Source organism: Oryctolagus cuniculus, chromosome 5 (assembly GCF_964237555.1).
Source record: "Oryctolagus cuniculus chromosome 5, mOryCun1.1, whole genome shotgun sequence".
Lineage (NCBI taxonomy): Eukaryota > Metazoa > Chordata > Mammalia > Lagomorpha > Leporidae > Oryctolagus > Oryctolagus cuniculus.
Window position 1 is genome coordinate 70,818,600 of NC_091436.1, and position 15,098 is coordinate 70,833,697.

The following is a 15,098-nucleotide window of genomic DNA, read 5'->3' on the forward strand; positions in this document are numbered from 1 at the left end:
TATTTATTATTATTTGAAAGGCAGAGTTAGAGGAAGAGAGACAGAAAGATCTTCAGTCTGCTGATTCACACACAAAATGGCTTCAACAGCCAGGACTGAGCCATGCTAAGCCAGTAACTAGGAGCTTCATCTACATCTCCCATGTTGGTGGCAAGGGCCCAAGTACTTGAGCCATCTTCTGCTGCTTCCTCTGGTGCTTTAGCTGGGAGATGGATTGGAAATGGAGCAGCTGGTACTTGAACCTGCACTTTTATGAGATGCTGGCATTTCAGGTGGTGGCTTAACCAACTGTGTCATGATGCAGGCACCTATTCACATTTCTCACATATTCTGCTTTGTACCTGTGTTCCTGTCTTTGCAGGCGATTTAACTTTTTTTTAGCTCAGAATATATGTGAAAGCTGTTTGAATGTTGTACATATTCTTTTTCTGACACTGAAAGTTAATTATCAACTCCATTGTTACAATAGGCATATAAGACTTAGAATGTGAGGTATATATGACTTCAGAAAATACTTTTCACAGAACAGTAAAATTTAGTCTTAATATACATGGGGTTATATAGTCTTTCATAGTTTTGAGACATACTGTCATTTCCAAGGCTTATACTTGAAAACCTATTTCACAAGGTTGTTATTTCATGTGATTGAATGTTAAATGACTTATTCAAAATTATGTTATAAGGTACTGATAAATATGTGAGATTGTGAAGATCTTATAATGAATTAGAAAACTAATTTTCCCATCTTGTACTAGATTTAATTCCTTCACTTTTCTGTATTGTATTGGGAATTTGATAAAATGAAAATAAAAACAATTGGTAAAATTGTAAAAGAATTTGAGAAATAACTGTTCAACATCTCAGTATGGGCCATACCTCCTCCTTCATTGTCTTCCTGGTCTGGCAGTAGTGTTAGAAACTTGTGTCTGTAATAAACAAATACAGGAACTACTGACTGACTTGGATTGCTCTGAAGAAAACTCATTTAGTTCTGTTAGGCCTGCATTGAAGAAAGATTCTGAAAGATAATCTTGTTGGAAGAAAATTTTTCCTGAATATTGAGCTGACCATGCCACAGACCTAAATTGTAGTTTTTAAGAACTGAATTTTGATTGACCTGGTTCCCTTTAGTGATTCTGTTATTTTAGTGATTATATTATTATTTATTATTTTTAAAGTATATCAGTGGGTCAGGTGCTTGGCACAACAATTAAGTCAGTATTTCAGAAACCAGCCTCCCTTCCTGATCCTGTGTCATGCTAAGGTGCATGTTTGCAGGCAGCAGTGATGGCTCAAACACTAGGGTCCCTGCTGCACACGTGAGAGAGCTGGATTCAGTCTGAACTAGCCCTGGCTATTGTGAGCATTTGAGGAATGAACCAGCAGTTGGAAAATCCTTGTCTGCCTATCTGTCTGTCTCTCTGCTTCTCAATGAAAAATAATAAATTAAAAAAAAAAGTATGTGAGGATACTCTAAATAGCCATAGTAAAACAGAATTAAAAGACAAGTTTATTTTGATAAAAACAGTTGAAATCCCTGCAAAGTTTTTTAAAAATACTCATTTTCTGTGAACTTTTTGAAAACCCTTCCTATGTGTTTGTTTCAGAATTTTTTGTACCAGAATAAACTTGTGTCTTCATTCCATTTCCCATAAATTTTTGACATGTCCGTGAAAGTAGATCATACTTGTGCTTTATTTGCCCTTGTCACTATCTGAATATATCTTGAGTTAATATTACCAAATTTTATCTCATGTATAAATAGGTAGTAACATAAATTCATGGAAAATGCATATTATGAAGAAACTATGTCTGGATTTCAAATATTTTGACCAAGATAGATTTCTCTTAATTTCATCCTCTATGCCATGTATATTTCAGAGTATAACGTTACCTATTACATGAGAATGTACCTAATATGGAAAGAATTTTCATTTTATTCATATTTATTGTTATTTTATAACAGTAAATGCTCATCAGTATTGATAATTATTATATCTGATTATGTAAACAAATTTCAAAATTTTATTCATGGTATTTGAAAAATTTGTAATGTTAACATTAAGCTTTAGGTAGAAGTAAGGTATTGGTGACTTCTGCTATGCAGTGTTATTTATATACTGTGATTAAAAAGATTAAAAACTCTCCTTAAAGATAAAAAGTGAAGATATCAGCTTTAAGGACACTGTGCTATATTATATTTTCATGGGGATAGTTCTTGTAAAGGTTAAATCATGTCTGAGGCTTATGAACATTATGTTTCTAAAACTTGCTTCCTAGACAGTTGCAAAAAAATTTTAGGGGAAAATACTAAACCGAATTATGGTTGCCAAGTCACTATTCAGTCTGAACAAGAAAAACAGTTAATGAAACAATATCGTCGTGAAGAAAAGAGAATTGCCAGACGAGAAAAAAGGGCTGGAGAAGATGGAGAAGGTTCAGGAGAAGGACTCACATGCTTCGATCCTAAAGAATTGCGAATACATAGGTAATAAAAGCCAGAAGCTGAAAAATGCTTGTGGGGTAATTGCTACTTTTACTTGCCATCATTTTTTTTGTTTAGTTTTAGCAATTTAGATGATTCTTACTTCTAGGCACGTTTTCTTATAAGAATAGAATTTTGTGTTATGAAAACCTAATTTTCTGGGATAAGAAAGCAATGATCTACCTAATTAGAATAATCTTGGTTATATCCATGTAGGTGACAGGTTTAGATTATAGATGTAAGCTATTGTTAGATACTGTGCACATGCCACTAGGTTAAGATTTATAAAACCTACATAAATGTGTTTTGAGATCTTTGTGTTGTTGTTTTTTTCTCCAGTTTAATGGTACTTTTTTCCATTTTTTTATTTAGAAGTAGAGAGGAAGAAAATGAAATAAAAGCATATTGCACTTGCTTCTTTGAATACCGAAACCCACTTTAAAAACAGGTTTTATACCTTATTAACCATCTTTGGATTGTGAAAAAAATTGTAAAGAACCTTAAATCAAGCTTATTGGATGGTGTCTAAAAATAATATTAAAGATGTTCTATAGCCTATTTGGTTACCCAAAGAATTTCAGGATAGCTGATATCTTTCTTTGTGTAGTTTCACTTCTTTTCTTCTATAATGGAAGACTACTTGAAGCAAGTATTATAATAGCCTTGTTTTAGTGTGTGCTTTCCTTTCAAGGTAAAAATTTCATATTCAGCCTACTATTTTTCTGTTTGTAGAGAGCAGGCACTTCTGAATGCTAAAAGTGCCCCACTTCTGAGCAGGCAGAGAGACACGGACACGGAAAAAATACATTATCCGCATGTTTATGATTCCCAGGCGGAAGCCAGGAAAACATCAGCCTTCATTGCTGGTGCAAAGGTATGTCACTGGAATAGAATCTTTTTTGGGTGATAAATCTGTTCTGAGCAAAGACACAGATTTTTTTCCTATTTTCTTTGTGAGTCTAGGCCTAGTTGATTAGACTGTACTAAATTGTATTTAAAAATATTAGAGAAAGTAGAGTAACACAGCATAAAGTTGCTGTTACACAGCAGATATTGAAAACATACTCGTTTTCCTCTTTTCCATTAGCTTTACAGTTCATATTTTTTTAAATTTTGTCATTTACATTACTGTTAAATTTTATACTGTTTATTGTATATTTTCCTAGTTACATGAACAGATTTGTTTTTAAGAATGCAATTTAATTAATTTACACATTAAGGCTTATCAAAATACCATGAACTGTGTGTTATATATCATAAATGAATATTTTTTGAATGCGTGGTTTTTCATATTTGTTTGTTTTTCTGTAAATTAGTTAAATTTATTTACCAGTATCATGTTGTAAAACCAGTAGTATATTCTCTCTGTGTGTCCATTAAATAATCTTCCCCAAAGCAATTGTTCTACTTTTCATTATTTTTTAACTTCTACTTTTGGTGTTTATAGATGATTTTACCAGAAGGAATCCAAAGGGAGAACAGCAAGCTGTGTGAAGAAGTTAAGATTCCCTACAGTGAACCAATGCCGGTGGGCCTCGAGGAAAAGCCAGTTTATATCCAAGACTTAGATGAGGTAAGATAACTCTTTTATAGTATTGATGGTTTTGAGACTTGATGCATATTATGAATGGATTTATATTGCAAAGTTATTTTTAAAAGTCAACAGGTTGTTAACATGGTACAAGACATATATAATTGGTCATTAAAGAGGTACAGTAAAGCTTAAATTTTAAAAAATACATACGTTACTTCATACATTAATCATTTTAATGTATATTTTGTGCATGTCTGTATTTTCATGTTTGGTTGTTTCAGCTAATTTTGTAGATACATAGATTGACTTAAGTAAAATATTTTAAAGTACTCATGTCTTGTATTTATATATCAAACGGGTAATCTATAATAAAAACAAATACTTTCGGGGTGGTGTAAAGTATTTTAATTTATTTTTCCTCAACATTATATTTCTGAATAATTTCAAACCTGTGGAAATGTAGAATGAATAGTACTATCCAATTGTCCATCACTTAAATTTAGCTAAGCACCAGGAGCTTTCTCCAGTTCTCCCATGTGGGTGGAAGGAGTCCAAACACTTGGGCCATTTTCCACTGTCTTTCCCAGGCCATTAGTAGGGAGCTGGCTCAGAAGTGGAGCAGTGGGGGCATGAACCAGCACCCATATCATCTCAGGTGATGGCTTAATCTGCCATGTCACAGCACCAGCACCCATGCTTATTTCTAAACAAGTATTGTGTTCATTTTTATTTGGATTATATACTTAAAAGAGTTTTTCTGTACAGAGTTCATTCCATTCCACACACATTCACATTCACCTAATGTCTTTTTGTCATGGAAAATAATATATTCACAGAATCTGTGGGTTAAGACATGGTCATCTTGGGGGAGCAGTATCTTGCCTACCACACATGCTACAGATAACTACAGTTTGATTATTCACCTGTTGGGGGCATCTGCTTTGTGGATAATTTTGAGCTAGGGCTGCCATACCAAAATACCACAGACTAGGTACCTTAAACAACAAGAACTTATTTTCTCTCAGTTCTGGAGGAAGTCCCAGATCTCGGTAGTACCAGCTGTTTCAGTTTAGGTGCAGTCTATCTTCCTTGCTTTCAGTCTCCTTCTGCCTTCTTGCTGTGTAGCAACAGGGCTTCTTCTCTTTATTTGCATGGAGAGAGATCTCCAGTGTCTCTTCAACTTCTTGTAAGGTCACCAGGCCTAGCAGGGTAGGACCCCAATCTTATGACCTTACTTAACCTCATTTAAGGTCCTGTCTCCAATACTGGAGGTTAGAACTGTCAATATTTAGATTTTAGCAGGACACAATTTTGTCTGTAACAGATGAAGATGTTATGAAAATTTGTGTACAATTGTTTTTGTGAACTTAACTTTTCATTTATCTATCACAAATTCCCAGGTATGCATTTGCTGGGTCACATTCTGGTTGCATGCTTACTTTTGTTTTGTTTTTGTTTTTAAAGAAACTACCGAGGTGTTTTGTAGAGTGACTGTACTATTGTACATTCCCACCAGAAACCCCAGTGTAATTTATTTTTTCCACATACTAGCATTTGATGTTCTCACTATTTTTTTTAAAAAAATTTCAGCCATTGAATTTACCTTTTTATATGTTATTTACTTTTTTATTTAAGTGACAGTGATTTATACAGTGATTATTCATTGTAGTTTTAATCTTCACTTTCATAATGGCTAATACTAATGGAAGAATAATACATTCAATACAATGTCTCATGGACTGTTTGATGTTGTAGCACTTAAGATGACTCCACCAGATGTCATAAGCTTAGGTAGGAATATTGATCTCAAAATAAAATACAGATACAGAGTTCCAGATAGTTTAGCAATACTTCTGTTGATGTGGGCCTTTTTTATACTAGGTAGGATATGTTCAAGTTGCCAGTACAGAGTAAGCATGTATCAAGGAAAATTAGAGTAGTCAGAACACTAGAAATTTAATTTATGCTGCATTTATTCCTTCCTCTTGAAATTTAGAAAATCATTTTTGTAAGGTTTCTACCAGTGTCAAAAAATGGTAAAATCACTTTTTAGTTTTAAACTTTGTATTTAGTTACTATTTCTTTTTTTAAAAAGGATTTATTTATTTGAAAGGCAGAGTTAGAGAGAGAGAGAGAGAGAGAGAAGGAGGGTGAGGGAGAGGGAGAAACAGAGAGAGATCATCCGTCTACTGGTTCACTCCCCAGATGGCCACGATGGCCACAATGGCCAGGACTTGACCAGGTTGAAGGCAGGAGCCAGGAGCTACTTCTTGGTCTCCACATGGGTACAAGGGTCCAAGCACTTGGGCCATCCTCCTCTGCTTTCCCAGGTGCATTAGCAGGGAGCTGGATTGGAAAAGAAACAGCTGGGACTCAAACTGGTGCTCATATGGGATACTGGCATGGCAGGCAGTGGCTTTATCTGCCATGCCACAGCACTGACCTCAGTTACTATTTCTTGATAGCACTTCCTAATACCACATTGATTCAAGGCCATGGTTCTGATAAAATCAATGACACTCCTGACAGTATAATAAGCATTCTTGTGGGATGCTTTAGAAAAAGACTTTTCGGGCCGGCGCCGTGGCTCAATAGGCTAATCCTCCACCTTGCAGCGCCGGCACACCAGGTTCTAGTCCCGGTCGGGGCGCCGGATTCTGTCCCGGTTGCCCCTCTTCTAGGCCAGCTCTCTGCTATGGCCAGGGAGTGCAGTGGAGGATGGCCCAGGTGCTTGGGCCCTGCACCCCATGGGAGACCAGGAAAAGCACCTGGATCCTGGCTCCTGCCATCGGATCAGCGCGGTGCGCCGGCTGCAGCGGCGGCCATTGGAGGGTGAACCAACGGCAAAGGAAGACCTTTCTCTCTCTGTCTCTCTCTCTCACTGTCCACTCTGCCTGTCAAAAAAAAAAAAAAAAAAAAAAAAGAAAAAGACTTTTCATTTGGGCATATTCAGTCTTTTTCAAAATGATCACCTGAAAAAAATCTGTACTCTGAAGTGTTTTTCTAGATGCTTCTTTTAACTTTCTTGCTTTCATGATTTGATGGGATCAAACCTTATCAATAAACACTAACTTTAGGAGCCTCTTAGGATCAGAGAACAAAGTGAAGCCAAAGAAAAAGTAATGCTTCTATTCTTACTCTATTTGGGCTTTTCCAAATTATCAGTCTTAAGCAATGAGGTCAATAATGACAGATTTTTTTGTTTCCATCAATTAACCAGAAACTATTCTAGATATCTTACTATGGTGAATATTTTTTATCTTTCTGATCTTGTAGGTAGCACTCAGTATTACTCCACATGTTTGGAATATAAAGTATATTTTTATATATGTGAAGTATATATAAAGTATAATGTATATCTGAAAAACAAAAACTAACATAGAAATGATTTATTTTATAATTTCTAAGAAAATAAAAGTTTGTATTTTATCTTTTCACCTGAATTATGAACTGCCACCCTGCACCAAGCCATTTTTTGCCTCATTTTTAAAGTCTAAGTTGGATGAACTTGTTTAGGTTATACTGAAGGAAATAACATTGAAGGAAACGGCTTTTAATTCTTAGAGGGAAATACTATGCTTGATTAAGATATAACAGGGTGCTTTATAATTAATAGGAATGTGGATTTTTCATCTTTCCAGATGAATAGGTAATTGAACTATATAAGCAGTTTTTCAAACATAATTCACTTACAGCACTAATAATAATTCATTGGCCATGATTCTTGGAATAATTCTAAGGGAATGAATATTGGAGTTTGGTAATTAAAAAATGTTGGGAGAAAATAAGAAGTAGATGTTGTGACAAAAAACTTATGCATTTAAAGACAGTCATAATTTAAACACCCCTTTTCCAAAAATTGTTACTATTCGTTGTGTAGCAAAGTTTTATTTTATGATCTGTGCCCAAGTGTTAGTACTTTTATAAGAAGACTAAGAGACTTCCATAGCAGGTATGGTTTCTAGATATGTTAAACTTAGGAAGCCACAAGCACAAATTATATTGAAAACCAACAAGTACTATATTGTGATGATTACTTGTTGAGATTTAATTTTCATATCACGTTGACTTCTTTTGATTGCAAGTAAAAAAAAACTAATGAAAAAATAAATATATTATTTCAGATAACACCAAGGTGTAGTGAAGGCAAGTAGTCCAGGTCAGTTCATTCATTTGCATTCAGAACCTAGGTCATCTTTGCACTCTCATACCCTCTTTATTTTTTATCTTTTCGCTTGTTCCAGGGTTACTGTGAAAAGAAGGTCCAATGTTTTTCTTGTGTCTGTGAGATGTTAGCCTCCAAAATCTGAGGGAAATAAAATAATAATGACTAGATTAGTAAAACGCATGATTTTATGGAAGGGGGAAAGTTTTCTGGAAAAAAAGTTTATTAGAAAAAACAATATGGATCGCTTCTCAGCCTTTTGGCTAAGATCAAGTGTAGTATCTGTTCTTATCAGAAAAAAAATATGGAAGAGTGGCTATGTGGAGATAACCAGCATTGTCTACTATAGCAGTGTGTATCATTGATAAGCATAGTTAGAGTGTTTGTTAGCTAAGTCTGCTAGAGGTGGTAGTCATCAACCCATTTTCTTAATCAAAGAGTTTATTATACGGAGCCATTCAATATATGATCAGTTTTTTTAACCTTTGATCTACTGAGAATTTATTGTAATATTTTCAGTGGTTATTTTAGAGTTAGCCTAGCAGTTAGATACCCACATCCCACATTGGAGTGCATTGGTTTAATTGTTTATATATTTTTTTAAGGTTTATTAATTGATTTGAAAGAGTTACAGAGAGAGAGACACACACAGAGAGAGATCTTCCATCCACTGGTTCACCCCTTAGATGGCAGCAATGGCCAGGACTGGGTTAGGTCAGAGCCAGGAGCTTCATCTGGGTCTGTCACATGGATGGCAGGGGCCCAAACACTTGAGCCATCTTTTGTTGCTTTATCCAGGCTGTTAGCAGGGAGCTGAATTGGAAGTGGAGCATTTAGGACATGAACCGGTACTGGATGCCTGCATCTCAGGCAGCAGCTTTACCTGCTGCGTCACAACACTAGCCACTAGCTCCAACACCCGACTGTTGCTCCTCACTCCAGCTTCCTGCCAAAGCAGAACCTAGAATGTAGTAGTGATGACCCAAGTATTTGGATTCCTGCCACCCACATCAGATCTAGGTTGAATTCCTGGTTTCAGGCTTTAGCCTTTCAGTTCTGCTGTTGTAGGTATTTGAGGAGTAAACCAACAAATGGGAGTTCTCTCACTCTGTCCCTGCCTCTCAAATGAATAATAATAAAATAGAGTTTATGGGGCCCTCGCTGTGGTGCAGTAGGTTAATCCCCCGCCTGCAGCGCCGGCATCCCATATGGGCACCGGTTCTAGTCCCAGTTGCTCCTCTTCCAATCCAGCTCTCTGCTGTGGCCTGGGAAAGCAGTAGAAGATGGCCCAAGTCCTTGGGCCCCTGCACCCACATAGGAGACTGGGAAGAAGCCCCTGGCTCCTGGCTTCGGATCGGCACAGCTCTGGCCGTTGAGGCCATTGGGGAGTGAACCAACGGACGGAAGACCTTTCTCTCTGTCTCTCTCTCTCACTGTCTGTAACTCTACCTCTCAAATAAATAAATAAATAAATAATCTTAAAAAAATAGAGTTTATAATCTGTATCTGTAATTTATCGCAGATACCTGCCTGACCATTTTAAGTGTAGTATCAGTCTTACAACACTCTTGTACTGTTCATCTCTTGACCTATATATAATTGTTGTCATACATTTTGCGTTTACATCTATTTTAGCTTCACAGTATACTGATAGTCTTTTTGCTTGAAGTAGTCTTTTTGAAGATACATTTCAAGATGTCTCAGCAGTAATACAGTTTTTATACTTGTGCACCCAGTAGGACCCTGGATTCGTTTGTGTGGATCAAGATTTCCATCTGGTGTTCATTTCCTGTAGTGCAGCTGTGCTGCTGATGAATTTTCTCAGCTTTTATGTCTGAATAAGTCTTCCTTTTTCTCTTTGATTCTGAATGATGCTTTTTCATTTAATACAAAATTCTAGACCAACAATTTCTTCTCTCAGTACTTACAGGTGTTGCTGCATTGTCTTCTTGCTTGCATTGTATCAAATAGGAAGTATGCTCTCAATCATGGTTTGTAATAAATTTTTTTTCTTTCAGTTGATTTTTACAAAAGATTTTCCCTTTATCACTGGTTAAGTTGTAAAAGAGATTGCTCTTTAAGAAATTACAATAAATTGAGTGAGTTCTTCTTTTTATTATAGTTCTGGAGGTCAGATGTGGGTGATATTGACAGGTTTATCTGTTTAGGATTTCCTTGGGTGTGATGTTGATCAAAGTCAATCATTCATCTGTAAGCTGTGGGGAAGGGTTCTCCTCCAAGTTCATTCATGTTGTAGCAAGTGCAAGATTGAAGTCCTTGCTTTCTTGCTGTCTGTCAGTTGTGGGGGTGGGGTGGTTCTCAATGCCTAAAGACCACCCACGTTCTTTGCCACATGGTCCCCTACACTTTGAAAGACAGCAGTGGAATGTCAAGACACATGCTCCAGATCTCTGATTTCTTCTGCTGGCAGCTGAGAAGACTTGATTTTAAAGAATTCTTGTAAGTTAGTCAAACCCATTCTGTTAAGCTTCCTATCTATAGGGCCACTATTCTGTATAGCACAACCTAATCCTAGGAGTAATATCCATCTTGTTCCTAGTTCTGGGATTCATGCAGGATGTGTATCCTGTGGAATGGTGCTGAGAGTAGAGGGAATTTTGAGAAACTACTGGTTCCTGGCTTCAACATGGCTGGGTCCTGGCCATTGTGGCCATCTGGGGAGTGAACCAGTGGATACAACATCTTTGTCTCTCTCCTTTTCTCTCTGTAACTCTGACTTTCAAATAAATAAATAAATCTTAAAAAAAAAAAAAAGTTCTGTTTCATAGTCACACTTACCACATTTCAAATGTTCAGTGACCATATATATTAAGACTATTTCCAGCATCACAGGAATTCCCATTGGATAGCTCTGTTCTTTGGGGGTTTTGTAACCTCAGAATTATTGAGGTTTTAACTCTGTTGCCAGGGGCCACCATATGCACTATAGAATGTTTATGTACCTATAATCTGCCAGCACCACTCCCCTAGTTGTGATATCCAGAGCTATCTCCAGACATTTTAAAATGTTTCCCTGGGGGTAGGGAGTTGATGGTAGACAATGGGAACAAAATTGACCATTAAGAACCACCCTTGTAGATAAAGAGTAGGAAAAGGTAGAGTTGGGTCAACTTTTCTTTCTTTTCTCAGTTTTCCTAAGACTTGACTTTTCTTTTCCAATACTAATTTTAAGCTGTGAAAATAGGACTTTTTTGTTTCCTCTTATAATTACTCATATACAAATGTAGTTAGCTATTAGGCTCCTTCAGAGATGGACCAACACACCTTTTAACTTGCTATAACTTGATTTCCAGAGTTATGAGCTATTTTATATTAAAAAATAAAATCTGATAAATAATGAAGATTCTGTTAAATTTAGGGAATTTGTGAACTTTTGATGGAGTAATTATTCCCAACTCCATTACCTTTATGTCCTACTTCATTCCATTAGAACTGGTATACATGAATTTCTCCACTTAGGGAGATATTGTTATTCTACAAAAAAAAAAAAAAGAATATAGCTGTTTAAATTTCTTTGTATGTTTTCATGTTTTGGCATAATTTCTCTGTATTTATTCTTCCTATCATCTCTGTATTTCCATTTCACATCTAGTGATTTAACGGTAATTTATTAGCAGCTTAAGTTTCTGTTCCTGAAGGTAACTAATGGTATACTTTGTATTTAGGTATTCTTTGACAATTGCCCAAAGATTTTCTACCTCTGGTACTGATCATTCTTCTTTCTTGTGTAATATAATTTTTGATAATTCCAAAATGAAATATAATGTACTTCAGAATCCCTGAATGATAGTTCTGAGCAAGCAATGCAATACCTTTTGATAATGGATATGCTCAACATGAGCATGTTTTCATCTCATACAATCAAATCAAAACAGATGTAGGATTTGTGTTTCTATTCATATGTCTTGGGAAATTCCTTTAGATTAATCCATGTAACTCTGAGTATCTAACTTGTTTTAGAGGTTATAAGAACTTTAGGTTTCTTTTCAGACTCTAATCTTTTTTTGCTGGAGAAATGAATTCAATTCTGAACCTGAACTAGGGATTTTGAATTGTTGGACTTAAACTGTTAGTCTCATATCTTTAGTTTTTATTATACAGTCCTTTTTTGCCTAGTGTGTCCATTCTTCTGCATCACTGCTTTCATTTTAAATATGTTGCATTAGGAAATTTACTCAGGGTCTATTTGCACAACAATTAATGATTGTAACCAGGGTAATGCTGCTTCATTATTTACAAGGTTTTTTGAGTAGTTAGATCAAAATGGGAACAATATATTCTTAGTTTCAGGATCTGTGGAATCATTGATTGACTGGAGTCATGGCAAAAAGTTGTTTTCTTGGCAGTTTGAGTAAACCACTGCAAGAATAGCTAAATGAATAGTATATTTTTCAAAAGCAATGAAAATTAGTAGTTGGGACACTGAATATTTGGTAGCTGTAACCCCCTCTAGGAGTTCGTTGGTTACATTTCTGGGAAGATTCTTTTTTTTTTAAGAATAGATTTGAATTGTTAGAAATATTGAGTATGAATAATTCTTTTTTTCTATAAAACTTCCATTTTTTCTTGTATCCATAAATATTCTTTTATGAATTAATGCACTATGAATGTGAAACACATGTCCTGTACAAGATGCATTTAACTTATAAAAAGGGGTCTTCAAAAAATTCATGGAAAATTTCTGTTACAGAAAAAAACTATACATGGATTTGGAGGTTTTTATCCCCATAAAAATAAGTTTATCTTTTAATTCCATTTTCCATGGCCAAATATCATTATTGTTGTTAATTTATAATCTGTAAATACTTGGACTTGCCTTTATATTTTGCTTGTTGTTTAAAACTCTATTCAGTGCTTCTATATTCTATCACTTTTTATTTCTTGAGTTTTCTTAGTGAAAATTAGTGTTAGCAAATATTTTTGATTTTTATTGGTCTAAATTGCCATTATTTTTGAAAGATATTTCTGCTGGTAATGGAATTCTGAGTTCACAGTTATTTTCTCTTAGCATATTAAAGATTATTCTGTAACATCCTAAAATATATTGTGTTCTGCTTTTAATTTTTTACTTGGAGAAGTCTAGTTAATAATTATGATTTATCTTTAAAGTAAACTTTTCTTTCTGCTTGCTTTTAATGTCCTTGGAATTTTTCAGTTTCACTGCAGAATTGTGATTCTAGATACAACTTTCTTATAAACGTCTTGTTCATTTTCTCATTTAATTGTATGCCTAACATCAGCAGTTAAAGAAGTAAGGAAGAAAGGGAAAAATGAGGCTTTTACATTTTTCATACACCTATAATTGGCAAGTATTGTTAGAAGATGTAAAAGAAAAAAAAGTCAGAAGGAAATACAAGGTGCTTTCCTGCCTTTCATGAGCTTGCCACATCATTGAAGACATAGGAAGGCATCTGTGTTGAGTATTTATCAGTGATATACTTTGGAATGCATTTAGTACAACATCAAATGCATTAAGAACAATTTCAAATTAAGTACAAAATTGCATGCCATATAATCTTATATAGAAGGCAGGGGGATCTGTGCTGACTATAGCTATTCTTGGAGACTTCTTGGAGAACTGAAGAATTGAGTTCTTTCTTGACTGTTTGATCTGGTCTTCATATGAAACATTGATAATGAATTTAACAATTGGTCTTTTTTTTTTTTTTTTTTTTTTTTTTTTTTTTTTTTTTAAGTAGAGCTACTGTTAGGTGTACAAAGGGTTGAACCATTCCTGATTTCATGCTCAAAATTCTATGCAGGCTTGTCTTTTTTTTTTTTTTTTTTTTTTTACGGGCAGAGTGGATAGTGAGAGAGACAGAGAGAAAGGTCTTCCTTTTGGCGCTGGTTCACCCTCCAATGGCTGCCACAGCTGGCGCGCTGCGGCCGGCACACCCCACTGATCCAAAGGCAGGAGCCAGGTGCTTCTCCTGGTCTCCCATGGGGTTCAGGGCCCAAGCACTTGGGCCATCCTCCACTGCACTCCCTGGCCACAGCAGAGAGCTGGCCTGGAAGAGGGGCAACCGGGAAAGAATCCGGTGCCCCGACCGGGACTAGAACCTGGTGTGCCGGCGCCGCTAGGTGGAGGATTAGCCTATTGAGCCGCGGCGCCAGCCAACAGGCTTGTCTTAAAATACTGGAAATTGTGCTTTGTCTGTGTCACTTTTATATAGAATCTTGAGAATGAATTTTTATTATACAAAGTTGGTAACTATAAGGAAGTCCACTATTTTTTATATTAGAATATTTATAAAGTATTATGGAAACACTGAGGAAGAGCTTTAAAAATTATAAGCTTACTTTCAAAAGAACTCAAAATTTTTTTTTTTAGCTTTATTTAGTTATTTGAAAGGCAGAGTTACATATAAAAAAGCAGAGAGAGAGAGAAAATCTCACATCTGCTGGTTCACTCTCCCAATAACCCCAGTGGCCAGTTTGGACTAGGCCAAAGCCAAGAGCTTCTTCCAGGTCTCCCACATGGGTGGCGGAGGACCCAAGCACTTGGATCAGTCTCTGCCAGTTTTCCCAGGCCATTAGCAGAGAGCTGGATCTAAAGTGGAACAGGTTGGACATGAACCCCTGCCCTTATGGGATGCTGTTGTTGCAGGTGGAAGCTTTACGCACACTGCCATAGGCAAGACCCAGGAATCAGTATATGAGAAGTAGGCTTTTAATAATGTGTTAGCATTTGTTTTGGGTTTAGTAAGTGGGTAATATGTCAAAATTTGATTAATTAGATGAGGTTTTTAGGAAGTTACAAAAAATTTTTATTTGTTTCTGATTCTCAGCAATTATTTAAATTACATAATTAAAATATAATGTTTGCCAGAGTTCCATTTAGGACATCTGCTATAATATGAGTCTGCTGTGTATCCCGCTTCCCATGTTGGACC

General features: G+C 35.8%; 1 protein-coding gene and 1 non-coding gene across 2 annotated transcripts in view; both read left to right on the forward strand.

The window, feature by feature from the left end:
• ASCC3 (activating signal cointegrator 1 complex subunit 3) overlaps positions 1-15,098 on the forward strand; it is a 366,541-nt gene that overhangs the window by 73,208 nt on the left and 278,235 nt on the right. Inside the window, exons 6-8 of the mRNA XM_002714874.5 lie at positions 2,281-2,488; positions 3,218-3,359; positions 3,933-4,058. Coding sequence (XP_002714920.2) covers positions 2,281-2,488; positions 3,218-3,359; positions 3,933-4,058 — 476 coding nt within the window. The remainder of the gene's footprint in view (positions 1-2,280; positions 2,489-3,217; positions 3,360-3,932; positions 4,059-15,098) is intronic.
• On the forward strand, positions 8,428-8,609 carry LOC127493395 (U2 spliceosomal RNA). Its single transcript, XR_007923435.2, has one exon. It is a non-coding gene; the product is annotated as a U2 spliceosomal RNA (small nuclear RNA).